Source organism: Phyllostomus hastatus, unplaced genomic scaffold, assembly GCF_019186645.2.
Source record: "Phyllostomus hastatus isolate PE091 unplaced genomic scaffold, TTU_PhHast_1.1 phas_contig_1, whole genome shotgun sequence".
Lineage (NCBI taxonomy): Eukaryota > Metazoa > Chordata > Mammalia > Chiroptera > Phyllostomidae > Phyllostomus > Phyllostomus hastatus.
Window position 1 is genome coordinate 24,076,599 of NW_025333498.1, and position 18,264 is coordinate 24,094,862.

At 38.1% G+C, this 18,264-nt stretch overlaps 1 protein-coding gene across 3 annotated transcripts in view; it reads right to left on the reverse strand.

Annotated features, from left to right (window-relative positions):
- CSRNP3 (cysteine and serine rich nuclear protein 3) overlaps nucleotides 1-18,264 on the reverse strand; it is a 197,354-nt gene that overhangs the window by 16,916 nt on the left and 162,174 nt on the right. For all 3 annotated transcript variants that reach the window (XM_045860726.1, XM_045860906.1, XM_045860812.1), the window contains one exon: nucleotides 9,473-9,732. In XM_045860726.1, the coding sequence (XP_045716682.1) occupies nucleotides 9,473-9,732 (260 nt within the window). The remainder of the gene's footprint in view (nucleotides 1-9,472; nucleotides 9,733-18,264) is intronic.

Below are 18,264 nucleotides of genomic sequence, written 5' to 3' on the forward strand. Positions count from 1 at the left end.
AAAATTGGAGTCTTGAGAAGATAGTTAGCCAGAGTCTATCCAGCTACATAGCCAATCAGTGGTTGTACTGAGAATCAGGACTATTTGATGCCAAAGCCTGACCAGGTTTTGCAAGACCAGTTTGGAGTGAAAACCCTTAGAGTCAAGAACACCTGTTTGCAAGGAAGGACAAGGTTGCAGCCCAACTCCCAGGGTTTGTCTCAGTGCTGCAAGGGAGGAGAAAAACGAGCAGTGCGAGCTCCCTTAGAATCAGCTCATTCCGAAATGAAAAATATATGATTCAGACACAGAGAAAAAGAGCTCAGGGAAAAGAAAACGGGAAGTGAGAGGAAGATATGACCACCTCACCAGTTAGTGTTTCTTCTGGTTACTTAATTCGTGGGCACATGGAGATGGCCTTGCTAATAGGAGACACCAGAAGAAGCTGGCCAAACTGACAGCTCCCACTGTCGAACCAGTGTGTTCCTCTCGATTTTCTTGGCTGACTTTTATGCACAAGCCTTGGCCTGCATTTAGTCAGCATAGTATGTTGCCTAATTTTGTAATCACATACTAGTTTTGGTGATTGGATTCATGTATATATTTCCCGCTGTAATGGGAACACAATGAGAATAGAGATCACATATGTTTTGCTTACCACTGTATCCTCAGCACCTTGTTAACTGCAACCCCCAAAGTAATTGATTAATAAATATTTTTGAATGAATTTTTTTTTAAAAATCCTCACCTGAAAATATATTTATTGATTTTAGAGAGAGAGGAAGGGTGAGTGGGGAAAGGGAGAGAGAGCGAAAGATAGAGAGACAGACAGACAGACAGACAGACAGACATTGATCGGTTCACTTCAGATATGCACAACTGGGGATTGAACCCACAACCTTTTGGTGTATGAGATGACCCTCTAATCACCATGCTATATTGCCAGCCACTGTATACTAGGTATTAGAGTTTACATATTCATGACAGCTCTGTCATTTAAGGCACCTCCAGTCTGCTGGGGAGATGACCAGTTAATAAATATGATGTAGCATGGTTAAGCATAACAAAATATATGTGTAAATTATGGAATTAACTGGGAGGAGGAAATGATAGACAAATTAAATGGAAGAGCAGATATAAAGGCCAAAAACAGAATTACCTTCTTCACATTCTGATTTTATAGTCCTATCAAGGACAAAAGCCTTCAAACCAGTAACAGGTGAATACATAGGTTAGGAAGGATGGAATGTGAAGAAGAGGTGCGACCGTGAAAGAACACTCCGCCGCTTTATGTAAGGGTCCCTAGGCCTAGGAAATCTGTTGTGCAGCAGTGAAAAAGCTCAGTCTAATATCTGTCAAAAGTCATGGAGAAAGAAATAAAAAAATAGTCATGATGAGAGTGAATTATTTTTTAAAAGAGCTAATTCCAGATAACATTCTAGAAGAGATTATTTAAACAGATGGTCTCTGTACACCTGAAAAAGAGAAGAGTGACTACTACGATATTGCTTGGGCTCAGCAGAGAACGGCCATATATCACGTCAGAGTCCAGGTAGAACCTTAACATATAAATATGAAATGTAAAAGCCAGATAAAAGATAAAGCAGAGTGTGTGGTGCACAGAGCCCTGACCCCTCGGAACACAGCTGGGAACCACTGATCCAGCCCTGAGATTCTCAGACAGAATTCCTTATGGCCTGCACATGGAACAAAGGAATGTGAGATGAATAATGAGGAGATGGATGGATACATGGATTTTCAGTTAGCTGAACAGTTGAAAATGTGTCTAAAAACAGTGATGCTGAGCTCTTTGGCACCGCCAGGGAGGTGGGAATGAGGGATGTGGCTCACGTACACTTGTCAGCAGCTGTGCCTGGCCTGGCAATGAGTCTCAGTGGAGGCTGGGAGGTGGGTGGTGAAGGCGAAGCTCCCTTTTTACCCTGAGGATCACTATTCTGAGAGGATATCTCGAACTTAGCCTTGTAATGGGAGGTATAGTTTTAAAATCCTGTCTTGGACGAATACCTAGGAGGCACATTTGATTGCATCTTCAAATGACAAGATCAGGTTTATTTAAATAAAAAAAACTTTATTGATTGCTGTCTATACACCATATCCAGTACTAAAGAGGATTCTTGCCCTGGAGAGATTACAAAGTTCAATTTACTCATATATAGTAATTCACACCTGCCTTATCTGGGTTTTGTTTGGCTTCTTGTTTTTTGTTTGCTTTCTTTTATTTACTGCCAGCTTAACATGAACAAACAAATTAATCAAATTCCTGAAGTCTACAGTAACTTTAGTGTATATCCACACATAGGACAGCCACAACTTGGGGCAGGATAATGGAACATCCCTATATGCTGGACAGATCCCATCTGGAGTACCGAGTCTAGACCCAGTACCATATTTTGAGATAGACACAAATATCCAGCACTATATCCAGAGGAGGGTAACCAGGGCAATAAAGTGTCTGAAAACCATGCCCTAGGAAGATTAATGAAAAGACCTAGGGATGTTTAATCCTGTAGAACAGAAACATATGGAACCCTTATAACCTATTGTTAAACACATTTGCATGTCCATCAACACTGCTTTTTTAAGATTTTATTTTTATTTTAATTTTAGAGAGAGAGGAAGGGAGGGACAAAGAGAGGGAAATATCAATGTGTGAGAGAAACATCATTTGGTTGCCTCTCACATGCCCCCAGGAGGGGGCGTGGCCCGCAACCCAGGCATGTGCCCTGACTAGGAATTGAACTGGTGACCTTTTGGTTTGCAGGCCTGATCTTAATCTACTGAGCCACACCAGCCAGGGCTTCAACATTGTTTTTGAACCCTGAAGGTCTAAAGAATAGGGACAAAATTTATTCTATGTACCTAGAGGGCAGAATTAGTGCCAAAAGGTATAATTAGATGGTAGCAGGTTGGTCCATGTAAAGAACAACTTTCTAACAATTAAAACTGCACAAATGGAATGGGCTACCTCAAAAAGCAGAGTCTCCAGATATTGCAATTAAGTGGCTGAATAGACAAATAAGTAAGTATGTATTTGATCGAAGAAATTCCTGGTTTCATGGTATGAGTTGGATAGATGACCTAGTCACTAAGGTCTCTGGGAAGTAAAAGGAAAACATTCATATCCTTTGGTTACTCAGTCAAATCTTACAATATAATTCTTCAGTTCATTAGTTGTTAATTGCAAGTGGCAAACTGGAACCAATTTAATTATGCCTCAATGAACTAGGAATGTTTGTTGTTTTGTCACCTCATAGGAATTTTAACAACCAGAATTTTCCATGAGTATGTGGCTAACATATCACCACAAAAATCACCAGAAGGAATAATAATACTGACATATAAGACCCATAAACTTTTCATATATTCCTTTATCTTCCCTTCTGGTTAGACAAACAGTGCTTCCTTTAGCAGTGGCTGATAAGTCAAATAAATCCAACAGTGTGCCAGTAAATATTTAATAGCTGGATATTTCTCTTAAAAAGGGGGCGTCTAATTGTCATGTTTGTCAAGTCCCATGGTATAAATAATACCCCATCATGGCACATTTTAAGCTACCATTGGGGAGAGTATGTCATGTGCCCAATACACTTTAGTGAGCACCTTCTGCAACTTGGCTCTAGTACACCACCGGATGCACCCCACATTTTAGTCAGCAGCATCAATCAGCTCAATTGGTTTCAGACTAAAAAATCAATGTTTATTGCATATGAAGCATGTAAAGATTTTACTATATATATGCTTAATTGTTCCATTTAAATTAAAATACCAGAAATATTATGAAAGAACATGTTCTTAAACATACTCCATTTGCCCAGGGGTGATGGCCAGTCTCTCAGTCTCCATCACTTTGGTTAAGCACATTTTCTCTGTCCTGGTCAAAATAGGTTGTGCATATGACATGGCAAATACTTGGGATACTAGTTTCCCATTTGGCATTGGACTGGGCCTCCCTTTGGGGATGTATTAATGAAGCAAAGGCAGTAAGTATGTTCTTCAGTAATCTCTGTGGTGTTTAACAGAGAACATCTGTAGGGACAAGTGGTGTTAAAAAAATATCATGAGAGCAGACTTTAAACCATTCAGTGAAGAACTGTAGGGTGGGGAAATAGTTAAAAAGCATATCCAAAAATTTGGAAAGTATAGGTTTGAGATAACAGCCTGTGTCTACCATCTCGCACAAACCCCTAATCCCTTATATCTCCTGGGACATTCAGGATCTTTACCTTAAGGTTAGTTAAATTGCAGAAATGTTGAAGGGATACAAGGCGACATGGCTGGGGTGAACATGGAGAACTATATTGTAAGTCACTAAATGAATAAAACACAATCATAAATGTAAGATTTGGGGTAAAGAAGATTTAGATAGAGACTTTTTAAAGGTTGATGATTAAAGGTAGAGTTACCATCTGGCAACTCTTTTTGTGAGGAAAGAGTGCAAACAACCAAGTATTCTTCAAGGAACACATGACCAAGAAATTGAGACGAGTGTGTAACTCTGGAAAGCCATTGGAAATGATACCAGATTAAAGATGGCCTTGATCTCAGAAAGGAGAAGAGCAATTAAGGTTGAAAAAACATTGAGAAGGAGGGGCCAGTCGAAGCTGTGAGACCTAAATCAAATTTCCTAGAAGAAGGTAGAATCCAGTAAGATATAACACAGAGGCCATTGGAAAGCCAGGGCTCTTTGAAATGTACAGATGGCTGCCTAATGCATTTTACAGATATGTGTGAAATGTGAATAAAAGCTAATGTAATTGTTCAACAGTGTGGTGCAGAGGATGAAATCTAAGCACTTAATTTGGAATAGAGTACAGTATTAAGATGACTGCATTGATTGCTGTGAAGAATATGACAGATCTGAATGGGCTTGACAGAGAAAAAGAACTGTGATCTGTAATTTAGGAATCTAAAGGTAGTTATTTCTTTTAGGAGCACGTATTTTATTCAATCAACTTTCTTTATTAATTATTTTTAGACAATGTTTGGTACAGCAACATCATCAACAATAAGGATGCACTTGAACCTACAAAATAAAAATAAGTTTGTTCTGCAAATCTAATAGTACGTATTTTTTCCTCAATCTGTCTATCTCAAAATTTAAGAGATGATTTACTAAATAAGACATTTTACAATGAATAATTAGTTTCTATTCTTAATTTGTTCTCAAAATATTTATTATAAAGAAACATCAGGAAGTGTGTATGTATCTTTTTACTAATTTTCCACTTTAAGGCCCCCCTGGAAGAAGTGCCATTGTATATACTGGGTGCTCTGTCTGGAACCCAGAGGACACCCTAGAAAGAAATGGAGGCACAGTGGAAAGAGAAACTTCTCTTCACTCTTTTTGGGCTGCTGGTTCTCAGATAAGTAGGAGGGAAACTCCCCAGCCCCAAGCCCAGGGAATTTCCTGTAGTGTTTTTTCTGGGCTCCATCGTGAGGGCTTTGGAAAGAATTGGTCTTGTCAGATGCTGCTGCCTTCTCTTTATCGCCTCTCATAGGGAACCTCCTCTCGGCAAAACCAAAGTGGCAAAGTGTGTTTTCAGGAATCCTGGCTTTCCTCTTTGGGCTCCTTTCTGTGCTGCTGACCTTCCTGCAGCCCCAATGAAAATAATAAAATCGATTTAGTTGTTTATTTTGCTACTTAACTCAGAGGGGTTTATATTTCAAAACAAATGCTATTCATATTAAAAGTATGAAAATTTCAAGTATCAGAGTGAAATTCTGGGGCAGCTAATTTTAGATTTTGGGTACCTAAATGAGTAGAATCAATATTCAAAAACCATAAATGTTAATATACTAGATGAATTACAACATAAGGGATCGAGCAAAAAAGAAAAAAAAGAAAGAACTCATGGACATGGACAACAGTGTGGAAACTGCAGAGGGATGGGAAGTGGGTAAAGGTGAAGAAGGTCATAGGAGGAATAAATGGTAATGGGAAAAATACAATAAAAATAATACATGTATATAAGTGGATATATATATATGTGTGTGTGTGTGTGTGTGTGTGTGTGTGTGTGTATAGTTTGTCCCAAAAGTATCCAGCAATGTATTGTAAAAAAAGAGACATTTATTAAAGAAGATACAAGCTATAAGAAACATTGTATGGAGGACAATGCCACCTCAGTCGCCTTCAAAGTAGGCACCTTGGGACCTCATACAGTTCTCACAGCCTCTTTTTCACTGTTCAAAACACTCTGCAAAATCCTTTGTTGGAATCGCCACCAGCTCCCCATTGTATTTTACTGAATCTCACTGATGGTTGGTCTGAAATTCCTTCCCTTTCAAAGGTGATTCTAATTTTGGGAAAAGACAGAAGTCACAGGGTGCCAAATCTGGGCTGTAGTGGAGTTGAATCACCTGGGTGATTTGATGTTTTGCCAAAACACTGCATGAGACATGATGCACAAGCAGGCACGCTGTCATGATGAAGCAGCCAATCATCAGTTGCCCATAACTGTGGCCTTCTGAATCATCTAAATAGTTTCCACAGAGGAATGTTCAAGTTTAATGCAAAATTTGATGCAGATTCATTGCTCTATGCACTCAGTCATTTTGAATGTAATGACCACACAGTACACATGCTCACTCAATAGCGTGTACCACCCCCACTGATTACTACAGTGAAGTCATCACTGTTCACACATGCATACTCCAGTCCACTTTCCTTGGCTGGCAGGTTACATCCACATCACACAAACTGTTCTTGTTATATTAATAATCACTAGACATTTTCCAGACAGACCTGGTATATGTAAATAACACACATATATGTTATACACACACACACACACACACACACACACACAAAAGTTTTCCTCCATTAATTCTCCTCAGGCTTTTTTTTTTTCAGGAAACTGGTCCACATTGCTGTATTGCTGTGATCTTCTATCAGGTTCATGTGATGCAGGTTTCTGAATACTTGCAGTACAGTGAGGCTAAGATCTAATCACCTTAGAATCCCAGTATCGTCTTGCTTGGTATTCATTTGGAAGAAGCTATGCTATCCAAATAATTTTTGTTTATATCTTCACCAAAAGAGAAAGCTGCATATTTTCACTTCTGCTCCTATCAATGACAAACCTAGACATGACACCCACTGGGATGACTGCCTCTCCAACTTGCAACACTAAGAACGAAGAAAAAGAAGGATCAATAATAGAATGCTATTTTTGCTTCTTTTCTTTAGCTTGTTTAAAAAAAGGTGTAGAAGGAGCTAAATACAAATTATAGTAACAGAATAGATCACTGCCTGATGTGGAGGAAGGTCCCTGCATCGTGTGGCTCCCCCTAACATTCATCACATGTAAAATGTGCTTCAAAGTTCACCACAATAAATCTTCTGGTTTTCAGATAGAATTATAGTTCCCCAGCTGCTGAAAACTACTGCACACGGTACTCAACCTCAGATAGGGAAAACTCCCTATAGGTACACAGATTGTCTTTCCCAGTGTCATAGGGGATCATCAATTAATTTTGGAAGAGAAAGTAATGAGATGATACAACCAGTTTTCTGTTAGTGAGTCAGCTATATAATATGTCTATGCTTTATCTTTAGTTGTACACACTGTAGTTTACCTACTCCACCAGGTCTTTGTTAGGATAAAATTAAATAATGCTTATGAAATGCCTGGCAAATAAAAATCACTGAATAAATGTCAGTGATTACTATTTTTCCTCCAGTATTTGAGTTTGAAGAATGACTTCTCTCTTTGGGTAGGGGTGCTATTGGTTTGCAGTGCATCAGAAAGGCAGTGGGTAGGTTTCAGAAGCAAATCTGAAAATTATTATTAAATTAAGCTATAGGCAAGGCAATCATGAACAGCAACAACAACAGCAATGGATTGCTACCAAAAAATCTTAAGGGAATTTCAAGGAAATCTGTCAAAAATGCCTCCAAAGGAAATGTGAAACATGCTCTCAGTTGACTGTGTCCAGTTTAATTTAAGTAACTGACTTCTTCTGCAACTGGGAGCAAGGCACATACATAAATTGCAAAATGCATGAAAACAAGGTGTTTTGAAACACACATGACACTTCTGCCAACTGGCTTTACAATGGAGGCTAAAGGTACAGCTAACAAAGGTATGCTTACGGTGCTTCAGCAATGTAAAGAGTAACCCTTTATATTAAGTACTCTGGATGACCTGGAAAGATTTTTTTTGTCATTAGATAATGATGGGGAGAATTTCCTGTAAACTGGTAGGTTGATGAATCAATGTGAATATAAAAAGTGCCTTTGGTTGATGAAAGAAGTTTTCTGAGCTGTGTTTCTCTCAACTTAATCTCTAATATGGCAGAAGAATATGTATCTCTACCTGGATAACTCCCTGACATCTCTTTAAAAACTCGAGATCCTCTGAAAATCACTATGTCCAAAAGTATCTCATCATCTACCCGTCCCAAACACTCCCAGCACCAAGCTTCACCTCTTCTTGCATTCCCTGTCATATCTTTGTCATAGACAAAGGTACAATCATCCACAACCCACTTTTGTAAGCCAGAAATTTAGGAATCATTGTTTTCCTTCCAAGTCTACACATCATCAAGGACTGTTGATTTTACTTCCTAAATTTCTCCCTCTGTCCATCCCTTTTCATCTTCCCTACTATCCGTCTAATCTAACTCACCATTAGCTTTTTCCTGGACTATTGCAATAGCTTCTTACCTGGTCTAATTCCACATGCCACCCCCCACCTCCCACCACAACGTGGCTCTTTCCACTCCAAAAATATTCTCACATCATAGCACAAACCAGACCCCATTATCCTACCATCCACCCCATGCTGAAAACTCTTGGATTATTTCTGATGGTTTTAGGATGAAGAGAGAAAACAAATGCTTTAACATGATCTACGAAGCCCTATCCCAACTCCTTCATGTCACTCCAATCTGTCTGCCTCAGCCCCAGCCACACCAGCCTCTGTGGGCTCACAGCGCTTCCTCCTGCCCGAGCCAACCTTGCCAACCCTCACCGCCTAGTCCTCTGCTCAGGTTTCAGGTCAGTTGCCATTCCCTTGAGGAAACCTTCTTTGACCTTCGGATCACATCAATTCCGTTATACACTTTCATGGCACTTTGCAGCTCTCCTTCATATTACTTAATGAAGCTGTGGTCTTACTTTGTGTACACGATTAATATTTTTCTTTCCTATTAATATGTAAGTTCTGGGAGAAAAGGGATCATGTCTATTTTGATACCAGTTTGACCCAGCCCAAGTATGTCTACAACCTAGTATTGCTCAATAATGCATATTATAGAGTGAATTATGAATAAACATTAGGTAAATTTTCCACATTGCTTTCAGAGAAGACACTATACTGTTTTTGCTTTAAAAAAAAGCCTCAGCAGGCAGTCTGTTGTGTAAAACACCCAGTTTGGCTTGTGAATATAAGTACAAAAATGGTTAACACAACCAAACTGAAGAAAGGAGGTGGGGTTTTGCCAAGAGTGAGTTTCAAATGTCGTTTACCTTTAGTTTTAAAGAGTTCAGCTTTTCCTCCCTGAGGTGTTCTCGTAACATCTCTCGGTGGAGTCTCTCCTGCTCTCTGGCAAATTCGCCGAGAGTGTACTGGCGCACGCTGTTGTGGCGGCTGGACATGCCCAGGGTGCTGCCCCCTTGGCTGGGCACGCTCGTGAAGCCTTGCCTCCTGGTGAAATAGTACACGGTGACACAACTGAAATGCACATTCTTTGTCCTCAGCCGCTTCTCCCTTTTGAGAATGGAGGAAGCTGAAAGAGAAAGAAACGATACAGTGAAGACCGAGGGCAGTGATTTTTAGATGAGGCGAGGAATTAGAAACTGCCGCCTGAATCTTTGCCAAATTGTTTCTGACAGGGAGACACAAGAAATGTCATTATCTCAGAGTTAGCACAGATTTCTCTTCCTTTTCTTAAATCTTTTTCTAGCTGTGGTGGAGGAGACTTTTAAGTCCTATAAATAGCAGTAGTCTAAACAAACTTTTAGGAAAGTCGCCAGTAGCCTATGAATCAGTAGCAGAATTTGATTTTTCATTTCCCCTAACCCCTGACGTTTTGGTTTCATGGTTTTCAAATAAGTTGTATCATACTATAATTAGAAAAGACACACACTACAAACCTCCACATTTTGGATCTTATTTTTATATTGAGGGTGCTTGGCATAAAATATGTGTCTGTTGAAAAATTTTAGAAAACTCCAAAAAGCAAAAAAAAAAAATCACAAAAATGTTCACTGGCACTGTTTAGATATTTTTACAATCTAAATCTAAAAAAGCTTTTATTTGATATGAATCTCTCTCACTAGTACAATGAACAGTGGGATTTTCATCAAGTGTGCACTGAGACCATTGGAAATGCCATGGGATGTTTTATAATTAGTTATGGGAACATCAAGATACACAGAGCATCATGGAGCATGGAGATACACACTGTAGTTGATGGAAAGAAAGTCACACATTGTAACCAGGGGCTTTTAGAGTTGAAAGACATGCTAGATATCATCTAGATCAGCTCTTTTATTTTAGAGTGAAGTGACTCAGGCTTGTAAAATTTGAGGGATTTCTTTTAGTGTAGTTAGTGGCAAAACTAATCTTCAACCTAAAAGCTCCCAGTCTGGTGCTATATTATATGATGTTTCTCCACTGGGTAAGGAAAGATACAATGAATTGAAGAGAAGTATATAGAATCATCCTGTTATGGCTGAACTGTGCTCACCTACCCCCAAAATATGTTGAAGTTCTCACCCTCAACATCCCAGAATGTAACCTTACTGGGGAATATGGTCTTTACAGAGGTAATCAAGTTAAAGCGAGTTCTTTAGGGTGGGTCTTAATCTAATACGCCTGGTGTCCAGGTACAAAGGGAACCTTTGGGCACAGATGTGCACAGCAGGGTGATGTAGATAGCAAGGGAGGGGCCTGGGTGAGGATGTACAGACATGTGGATTATGCTGCCAACGCCAAGGAATGTCTGGGGCTACCAGAAACTAGAAACGGCCAGGACAGGTTCTTCCCTTACAACTTTCAAAGGAAGTACAGCCCAGCCAATCTTCACTTTGATCTTCTAGTCTTCAGAATTGTGAGGCAAGAAATTTCTGTTGGTCTAAGCCACTGGGTTGGTGGTATATTGTTACAGCAGCCCTAGGAAAATAATACACATGCTCAAATAGAAAAACAAACAAGAAGAAACAATGAACTGAGAAGAAATCCTTGGATGGCAAAAAATAATATAAACTAACATTTATGGAGTACTTTCCAAGTTCTGTATTATGCAAAGAACTTCACACAAGTTATCTAATTTTATCTGTTTAACTCCTTCGGTTGATACTACCCATGTCTCCACTTTGAGGAAACCAAGTGACCAAAGGTTAAACAACATGGCTAAGATCATACAACCAGGGATGAAGTTGGGATTTATTCTCGAGCCTAGGATTTCAAACATCATGTCACAGAGAGAGTCGAAGCCACTCCAAGGGAACTGCATGAAGCTGAGAGATGTTAGCTGCTGCTGTCTTTGAAGGTGATTTTGATTTGTAAGATTGTATAAGCAATTAAAAAAAGAGAGACTACATATCACTTTGGCTTTATATAAAAATCTTTTCCCAAGTGAGCTCAAGGTTTTATTTCCTCATTCTCCCACCCTGTCCCATAAAGTATTTAATTCAACAGAGAGGCTGCTATGGCTGATCTCATTTCACAGATTTGTTTATTCAATAAGTACAAACCAAGGGCCTACTATGTGCCAGGCACTTTCTAGATGACTGGATACACTGGCAAATAAACCAGATGGTGATCCATGACCATGAAACTTTCATTTCCAGTGATGAGAAGCTCAGACAGAATGAACAGACTCCGAAGAATACAGAGTGAGAGAAATATGACATTTGGGCAAGAATTTACCTTTCCCAACTTCCCCTCCTCCCTACTGTTATACTTCTCCCAAGGAGATTGCTAGAAAGTAAATGCTTTCAAACATGTACGTAATTCTCCCATTTATAATATTTATGCGTATGGTCACTGCAACGTGTACTTCTGGCGGCAGCGAGAGTTTTCAGCTTTGATTTAAAAGCTCCGATCTGCTTCATAACTGTATGTTTAAATCATCTCAAAAAAGGGAAGAATTTGTAAAAAATGTAAAAGATCACCATAGAAAGAAAAATTCAACAATCTGTCTAGGTAATCTGGCAACCTCATCTGTCACCCCTACAGCAGGCTAGAGCTTTTCTGGTTTGGGGGTGATAACCTGCAATCTTTACGCCCTTGATGTCATAAAAATGATGTCCTTAAGCCATTATCTTTCAAGGCCAGATAAGCCAGATACATTTACAGATAAGAAAAAAATTAATGTGCTAATTTAAGATAATTATTGTAAACACCTCTGACAATTTTATTACTTATTTCTTCTCAGACAATTCACAGTACTCTAGACAAATTTCCTTCTTAAAAATTTATTTAGATCTTGTACCTATATTTTTAGATTATGAGATGAACACTTCAACCTTCTGCATGAATGTATTGCCCCACCGTTTCCTGAAAAGCAGATTATCCTTTTCAAAAAGTCATTTTACAGAGGATTTTCTAATAGCAGAGTAGGGCCCTTCACCTGGGCTCTTGTTGTTGCCAACATTATCAAATTGTACTGAGATTTGTTCTGCTTCCTACCGCACTAGGGTTTGCAAAGTCAAGCCTGTGCTTATGCTTGTTTTATCATTTGCATATTATAAATAGCACTGCCAAAAGGATAATTGAAAAGCCTACAAAATATTTTTAGACGGAAGGCTTTGAAACCTGTAAGACCAACCTTAGGAGGCACCTTCTGATTGAATTGGAACACTAGAATAGTCTTTCTGGGCTATCTTCTGCCTCCAGGCCCTAATTTGACTAACATCACAAAATGAAGCCATAAAAAAAAGACTCTGTGTTCTTCAAGCCTGGGAAAAACACACAAATTCACTCAACACATCTGCCTTAGGGAATCCGAAACTTCCCTGTTGTACCTATCTAGTAATTTGTGCCCTTTGCAGAATGATTGAACTCAACTTTGTGTCTCTAGAGAGTTTAGTTAGTGTTCAGTTTACTACTGTGAGGTCAAGAGCAAGAAAAAAGTGGGAGGAGAAAGTGTGTTTCATCATTGCTCTAAAGAATAATTAGTCTGTTTTCATGCACAATACTATTTTTTTGTGCGTCTGCATCTTTCCAACCCCTTTTCTTTTATCCCATTCACAGTTACCCACCTCCCTTCCCGGAAGCATAAGTGTCTAATGCAATGGTACTTTATATACACTGCCTAGATCACAGCTCTTAGGAACACCATTATGGTTACCACATTAGGGCATGCTGGTGTTACTATAAAATGATCACATATTATGGAGATGATGTTGATCTTTATGAATTAAAAAATAAATTGTACAGAGTAACTGATATTAGTTTATCTGTAGAAGTTATACTCCCCAAAAATGCTTTAGAAATGAATGGGAAAGAAAACTGGGAAACTGACTCACTCACAATGCCAGGGTATGAATTTAATTAAACTAAAATAATCTGTACCATAAATTATGTATAAAGTTCATGGAAAGGAATTAAAAATGGAAGCCAATACTAGAAATGGGACCATTGTGTTTCCAGGGCCATCTGGGTGAGCCAGTGTTCTGATGACTCCGATGTTCTGAATATTCTGATCCCACAGAGGAGAGGGGGATATCAGGGTAGCAGAGTTGACTTACATCAAACTCTATGAAAATTCAGCTGATTTTGCTCCATTTCCACTCATAGACCAATCTGTTCATATAAATTGGATGACTTGACTCATTCACTTTATTTCTTACTAAAAATAATCAAATGTGTTCTAAATTTATACTTTAGCCATTAGTGAATGTGGTTAGCGTGTATCATGTCATCCGAAACTGCCTTCTCTGCATGTACAGGGACCATCGTGGACCTGGGCCTGTCAGGTTGAGGGCCGGATTCCAGACCATTGACGCTGCCACAGTGCAGCCACCCTGGATCTCACGCTGGCACAGCACGTCAGTTACCCTCAGTGCAGACCTGTTCCTTTTTGTGCCCACAACTATCAGTGACGCCCTGGATTAACTGCGAAGGCAGACAACAGTAAACAAAGCTAAGTATTTTGGCACTAAATTTGGCACATTGAAATTGAGAGTTCGTGATCCAGACTGATGTTAAACAGAGGCTAAATTATGGAAAATATTATTAACTCTACTATTTGGGTCTAAAGTCAATAATACACTTCTCTCTCCTATGCATTATGCACAAAAGCAAAACATCAAATGATTTTTAAATCTATATTTGGAGTTTATTTTTCATTTATCTGGGAGAAATTTAGTACAAGCAAACTGAGATCTGGGAGAAATTTAATACAAGCAAACTGTGATTGCTGAAATTAACTTGTTCATCTTGGTAAAGCCTGGGCTATTAAAACTTGTGTTTTTAAAACATACCGACCAAATTAATCAGGGGCTCTGAAAGTGTGCATGTTGCTTTTCATCTTTTGAAGAATAAACCAAGATCAAATAAGACTTATGAAGTATTTAGGTGTAGCTTACAAACCAAAAATCTAGTTTCACCAGGAGATACTTAACCTAGATATTAGCCTAATAGCTTAGATAGTAAGTTAGTTTCCAATGGTTAAAATTATTAAGATTTTTAAGAAATTCTTAATCTTAACAAGGGACTTCTTCAAATTTCCTTTGATCATATTCTCACATTTTATCCACCTTGACATGATTGTCAGGGTTTGCTCCTCTTGATGAGGGTGTTGCCTACATGGTCTCAGATCTTCACTGTTTAAGTAAGGAGCGAAAATCTAAGAACCCAGAAATATAGTAGTAGTTCCTTTCAAAATGAAGTATAGTTTGCTCTCAAAAGCAATTCATCCTTGTTTTAATTGTCCTCCTTGTCTGTTGACTTACACCCTCAAGTTTCCTGCATATCATTGCCCCAATTGTGTCTTTTGTTGTTTTGCTCAAGTGAGGCATTTAGAACAGTTGTAAGTCATCACAATGGGAGAGATGCCAAAAGACTGGTCCTCTTTTGGGTGAATGAGAGGCAAAATAAAAGTAAAGGCTAATTGGGAATATGTGCTTTCCAACCATGCACAAAATCCAAATTACCTAAAGTATGTAATGTAAAGTGATCTATTACAAAGGTTCCACTGTTTTATAGTCAGTGATGAAGGGTTTAAAACACACACAAACAATCACATACCACGGAGACTCTCCCAAATGCTGGACACGTTATACCCAATATTTTGGAATTAACATGTTTTGTAGTTCCAAAAACGTACTGAGACAGAGTCAGTAATCAAAAGGAAATGTCAGAATCCACTATATAGGAAATCAGGAACTATTTTTTTCTTCTTCTACTGACCTTATTACTGTGAAAATAGCATTAAAAAACAAAAGATCAAAGAAAAATAAGTCTTACCCATAGCAAGACTTCTGGTGTCAAGTCCACATTTATATCGCATTCCTTACAGTGTGAATTATACTTCTAAATGCTTTTGAAATTGTAGCACATCTCTCTCCTCAGCCTCTAAATGCCACTCTTCCCTATCTCAAATCAACCAGCCAACTTATCTACTAGATAGTAAAGCAGCAAATAGATGATGCCATATAAAATATGACAAACATCCATAAGAACCAGTCACCATTCTGATTCCAGGTCTTCTGTAGAGAAGGAATAGTTTTATAATTCATAGAGAAAATTAGGTAGTTTAACCATTTGGCTGTATTTTCCATTCTAAGTTCAAAATGTTCAAGATGCATTGCCGTCCAGACTAATAACATCTTTCGTGCATTGCAACTTCTGAATGAAATAATTTAAGATGAGACCCTTTTGTTTAAGTCACTAATTTATAAAAACAAAACCAAAAATAAAACCCTCTCATGTAAGACTGTGTGAAATAATAAGTATTCTATCAAGAAATGTACAAATAATGCCTATGAATTTAAACAGAAAACATTAGCAGGAATAGAAATAATATAAAAGATGACCATTGAGGTTGAATGACTAAAGCTTTGTTTTGGATCATAAACATGCATGTCACGTCGGCATCCGTTCCGTCTGTTGGTTACAACCCACTGGCGAGCGAGAGCTGCACAGAGGAACAGCTCTCTCCTGAATCTCTCCAGACAGCACCAAGCCAGGCTGCTCAGCACACTGCAAGCTGAATTTGACATTAATAGCACAATCAACTATTTGCAATTCTCAGCTTGAAAAAAAATAAGGTTTACCACCCAGGATTTTGATGTACATTTAGAAAGCTGCGTATAAAAATCAAGGGTAAACTTTGACCCTCCAGCTTTGATGTCATAAATAATCAAAATGATTAACTCATAAAGAGTAACCATTTTCAGAACTAGTTATTTTTCATCCACACATTTCTACTTGTTAAAATGGCTCCCTACACTTTCTAATTCTTATAAGTAATCTTTGGAAAAAAGGTGGGAAGTAAAGGGAGTCATTTTGTTTTTACACTTGTTGGGACACAAGGAATAAATATTATATTTTAATGTTATAAAATTGAAATTGAGAAACTGAAAAGCAAAAATGAAAAAAGAAAACATGTTTTTTACATATAATATATAATTGACTTAGCACTAGTCCTCCTCCCTCTTACACTAAATTGACATTCCCATGAAATGTGATATGACTGCAGAAGGTCCTGGCCTTCCACGTAACATGCAATTAACATTGGCGATGGTGAGTCATTAAACCAAAACAAGTTTAGATTAAACTATAGATTAAAATAGTACGACTGAGTGATCTACTGATTTTCATTCTAATTCTCCTTTTTCATCACTTCATCCAAATTTATAGTACTAGGCATCATGAATTTTGGTGTTCCAATTCTGTGTTTGGCATGTAGTCTTCCTTCTGCCTCAGTTTTTGTCTTTGCGTGACATATCACTTAAATAAAGCTTACACATTAAGAGCCTTGAGCAAAATATTTTGAAACACAATGTAATATTAAAATATTTTGCTAAATCTAGACCCTGTATTCTAATCAGTTCAGCCCAAAGCAGGCTCGTAGTTGATAACTGTTTTCCTGCTCCATGTATGCTCATATATCTAGACATCTGATATGATTGCTGGTAAGAACCATTTCACAGAATTTTGATCACTGTTACCAGCTCTTTCACTTTTCACACTATGTACATTTCTTTAGATAACATTAATCTTTTCCATGAAATCCTTAAGGTTTCTACAGTTACTGTTAACATTTACATATGGAACATACATAATTGCTGAGATATTGTCTTTTTACTTTAAAAAATGCTTCTTTGTTGTAAGCATATCATGGTACTAATGAATTAGAAAAAAATATTGTTCTGACCTGATACAGGGAAAATGATAAATTGTGAAAGAATATAATCAATTAAAATCTGAATTCTAATACTTGCTAAGATCCATTGTACAGATTATCATAATGAGCATCTGCATTTCTCAGTTCCTGCACTAATATTTTCAGAATTATGTTTATCTACCTCACAGGACGATTATCAGTGATACTGGTAATTACCTTTATAAAATGCCTTAAGAATCACAGATGGAAATCATTACATATGCAGACTACTATCTTGGTGATGCTGTTAAACCAAATAAAAAGTGTGAGAAAATAAGTACCACCTACTTCCCAGCTTGTTTCCTTAATCTTTCATATGTGCAATTAAACCCTAAAACTTCTTGCTAAAAAACATTTCACTGCTACTAAACTAACAGCTATTTTCAAAATATATAAACCTATACTCTCATTTTATTAAAATTTCAACATGGATATCATCTTAAGAACATACCATTACTTATAGGGGGAAAAGGTGGTTGTTACTAAACATAAATAATCACAGTTCTGGCTGCGGTCCAAGGTATAAGCACTTTCCTCTGCTGTCTCAGCAATTCTCCTGATGTCAAAGACACATTAAAATAAATGGGAACCATATGGCTCCTCAGCAGAATACCCGCACTCTTACAACCGAGAGGGCAATGCAATTCATTACCACCATCGGAGAAATATTTGGAGGACATGGAATAGCTCAATGCAAAATAAAGCTACATGAGGCAGGCCATTTGATTAAAAGTCTCACACAATGACAGAAGGAGACATTTGCTATTCTTCAGCTCTACTAACCGGTTTTGCTGCTTTTCACATTTTCTCAATACCACCAGGAGTCTTTCCTGTTAGAAGGATTAAACAGCACTTTCCACCTGCTCAATGACTTTCCCACACATTTCATCTGGTGCAACAATACAGCCCCATCAAGCCTAA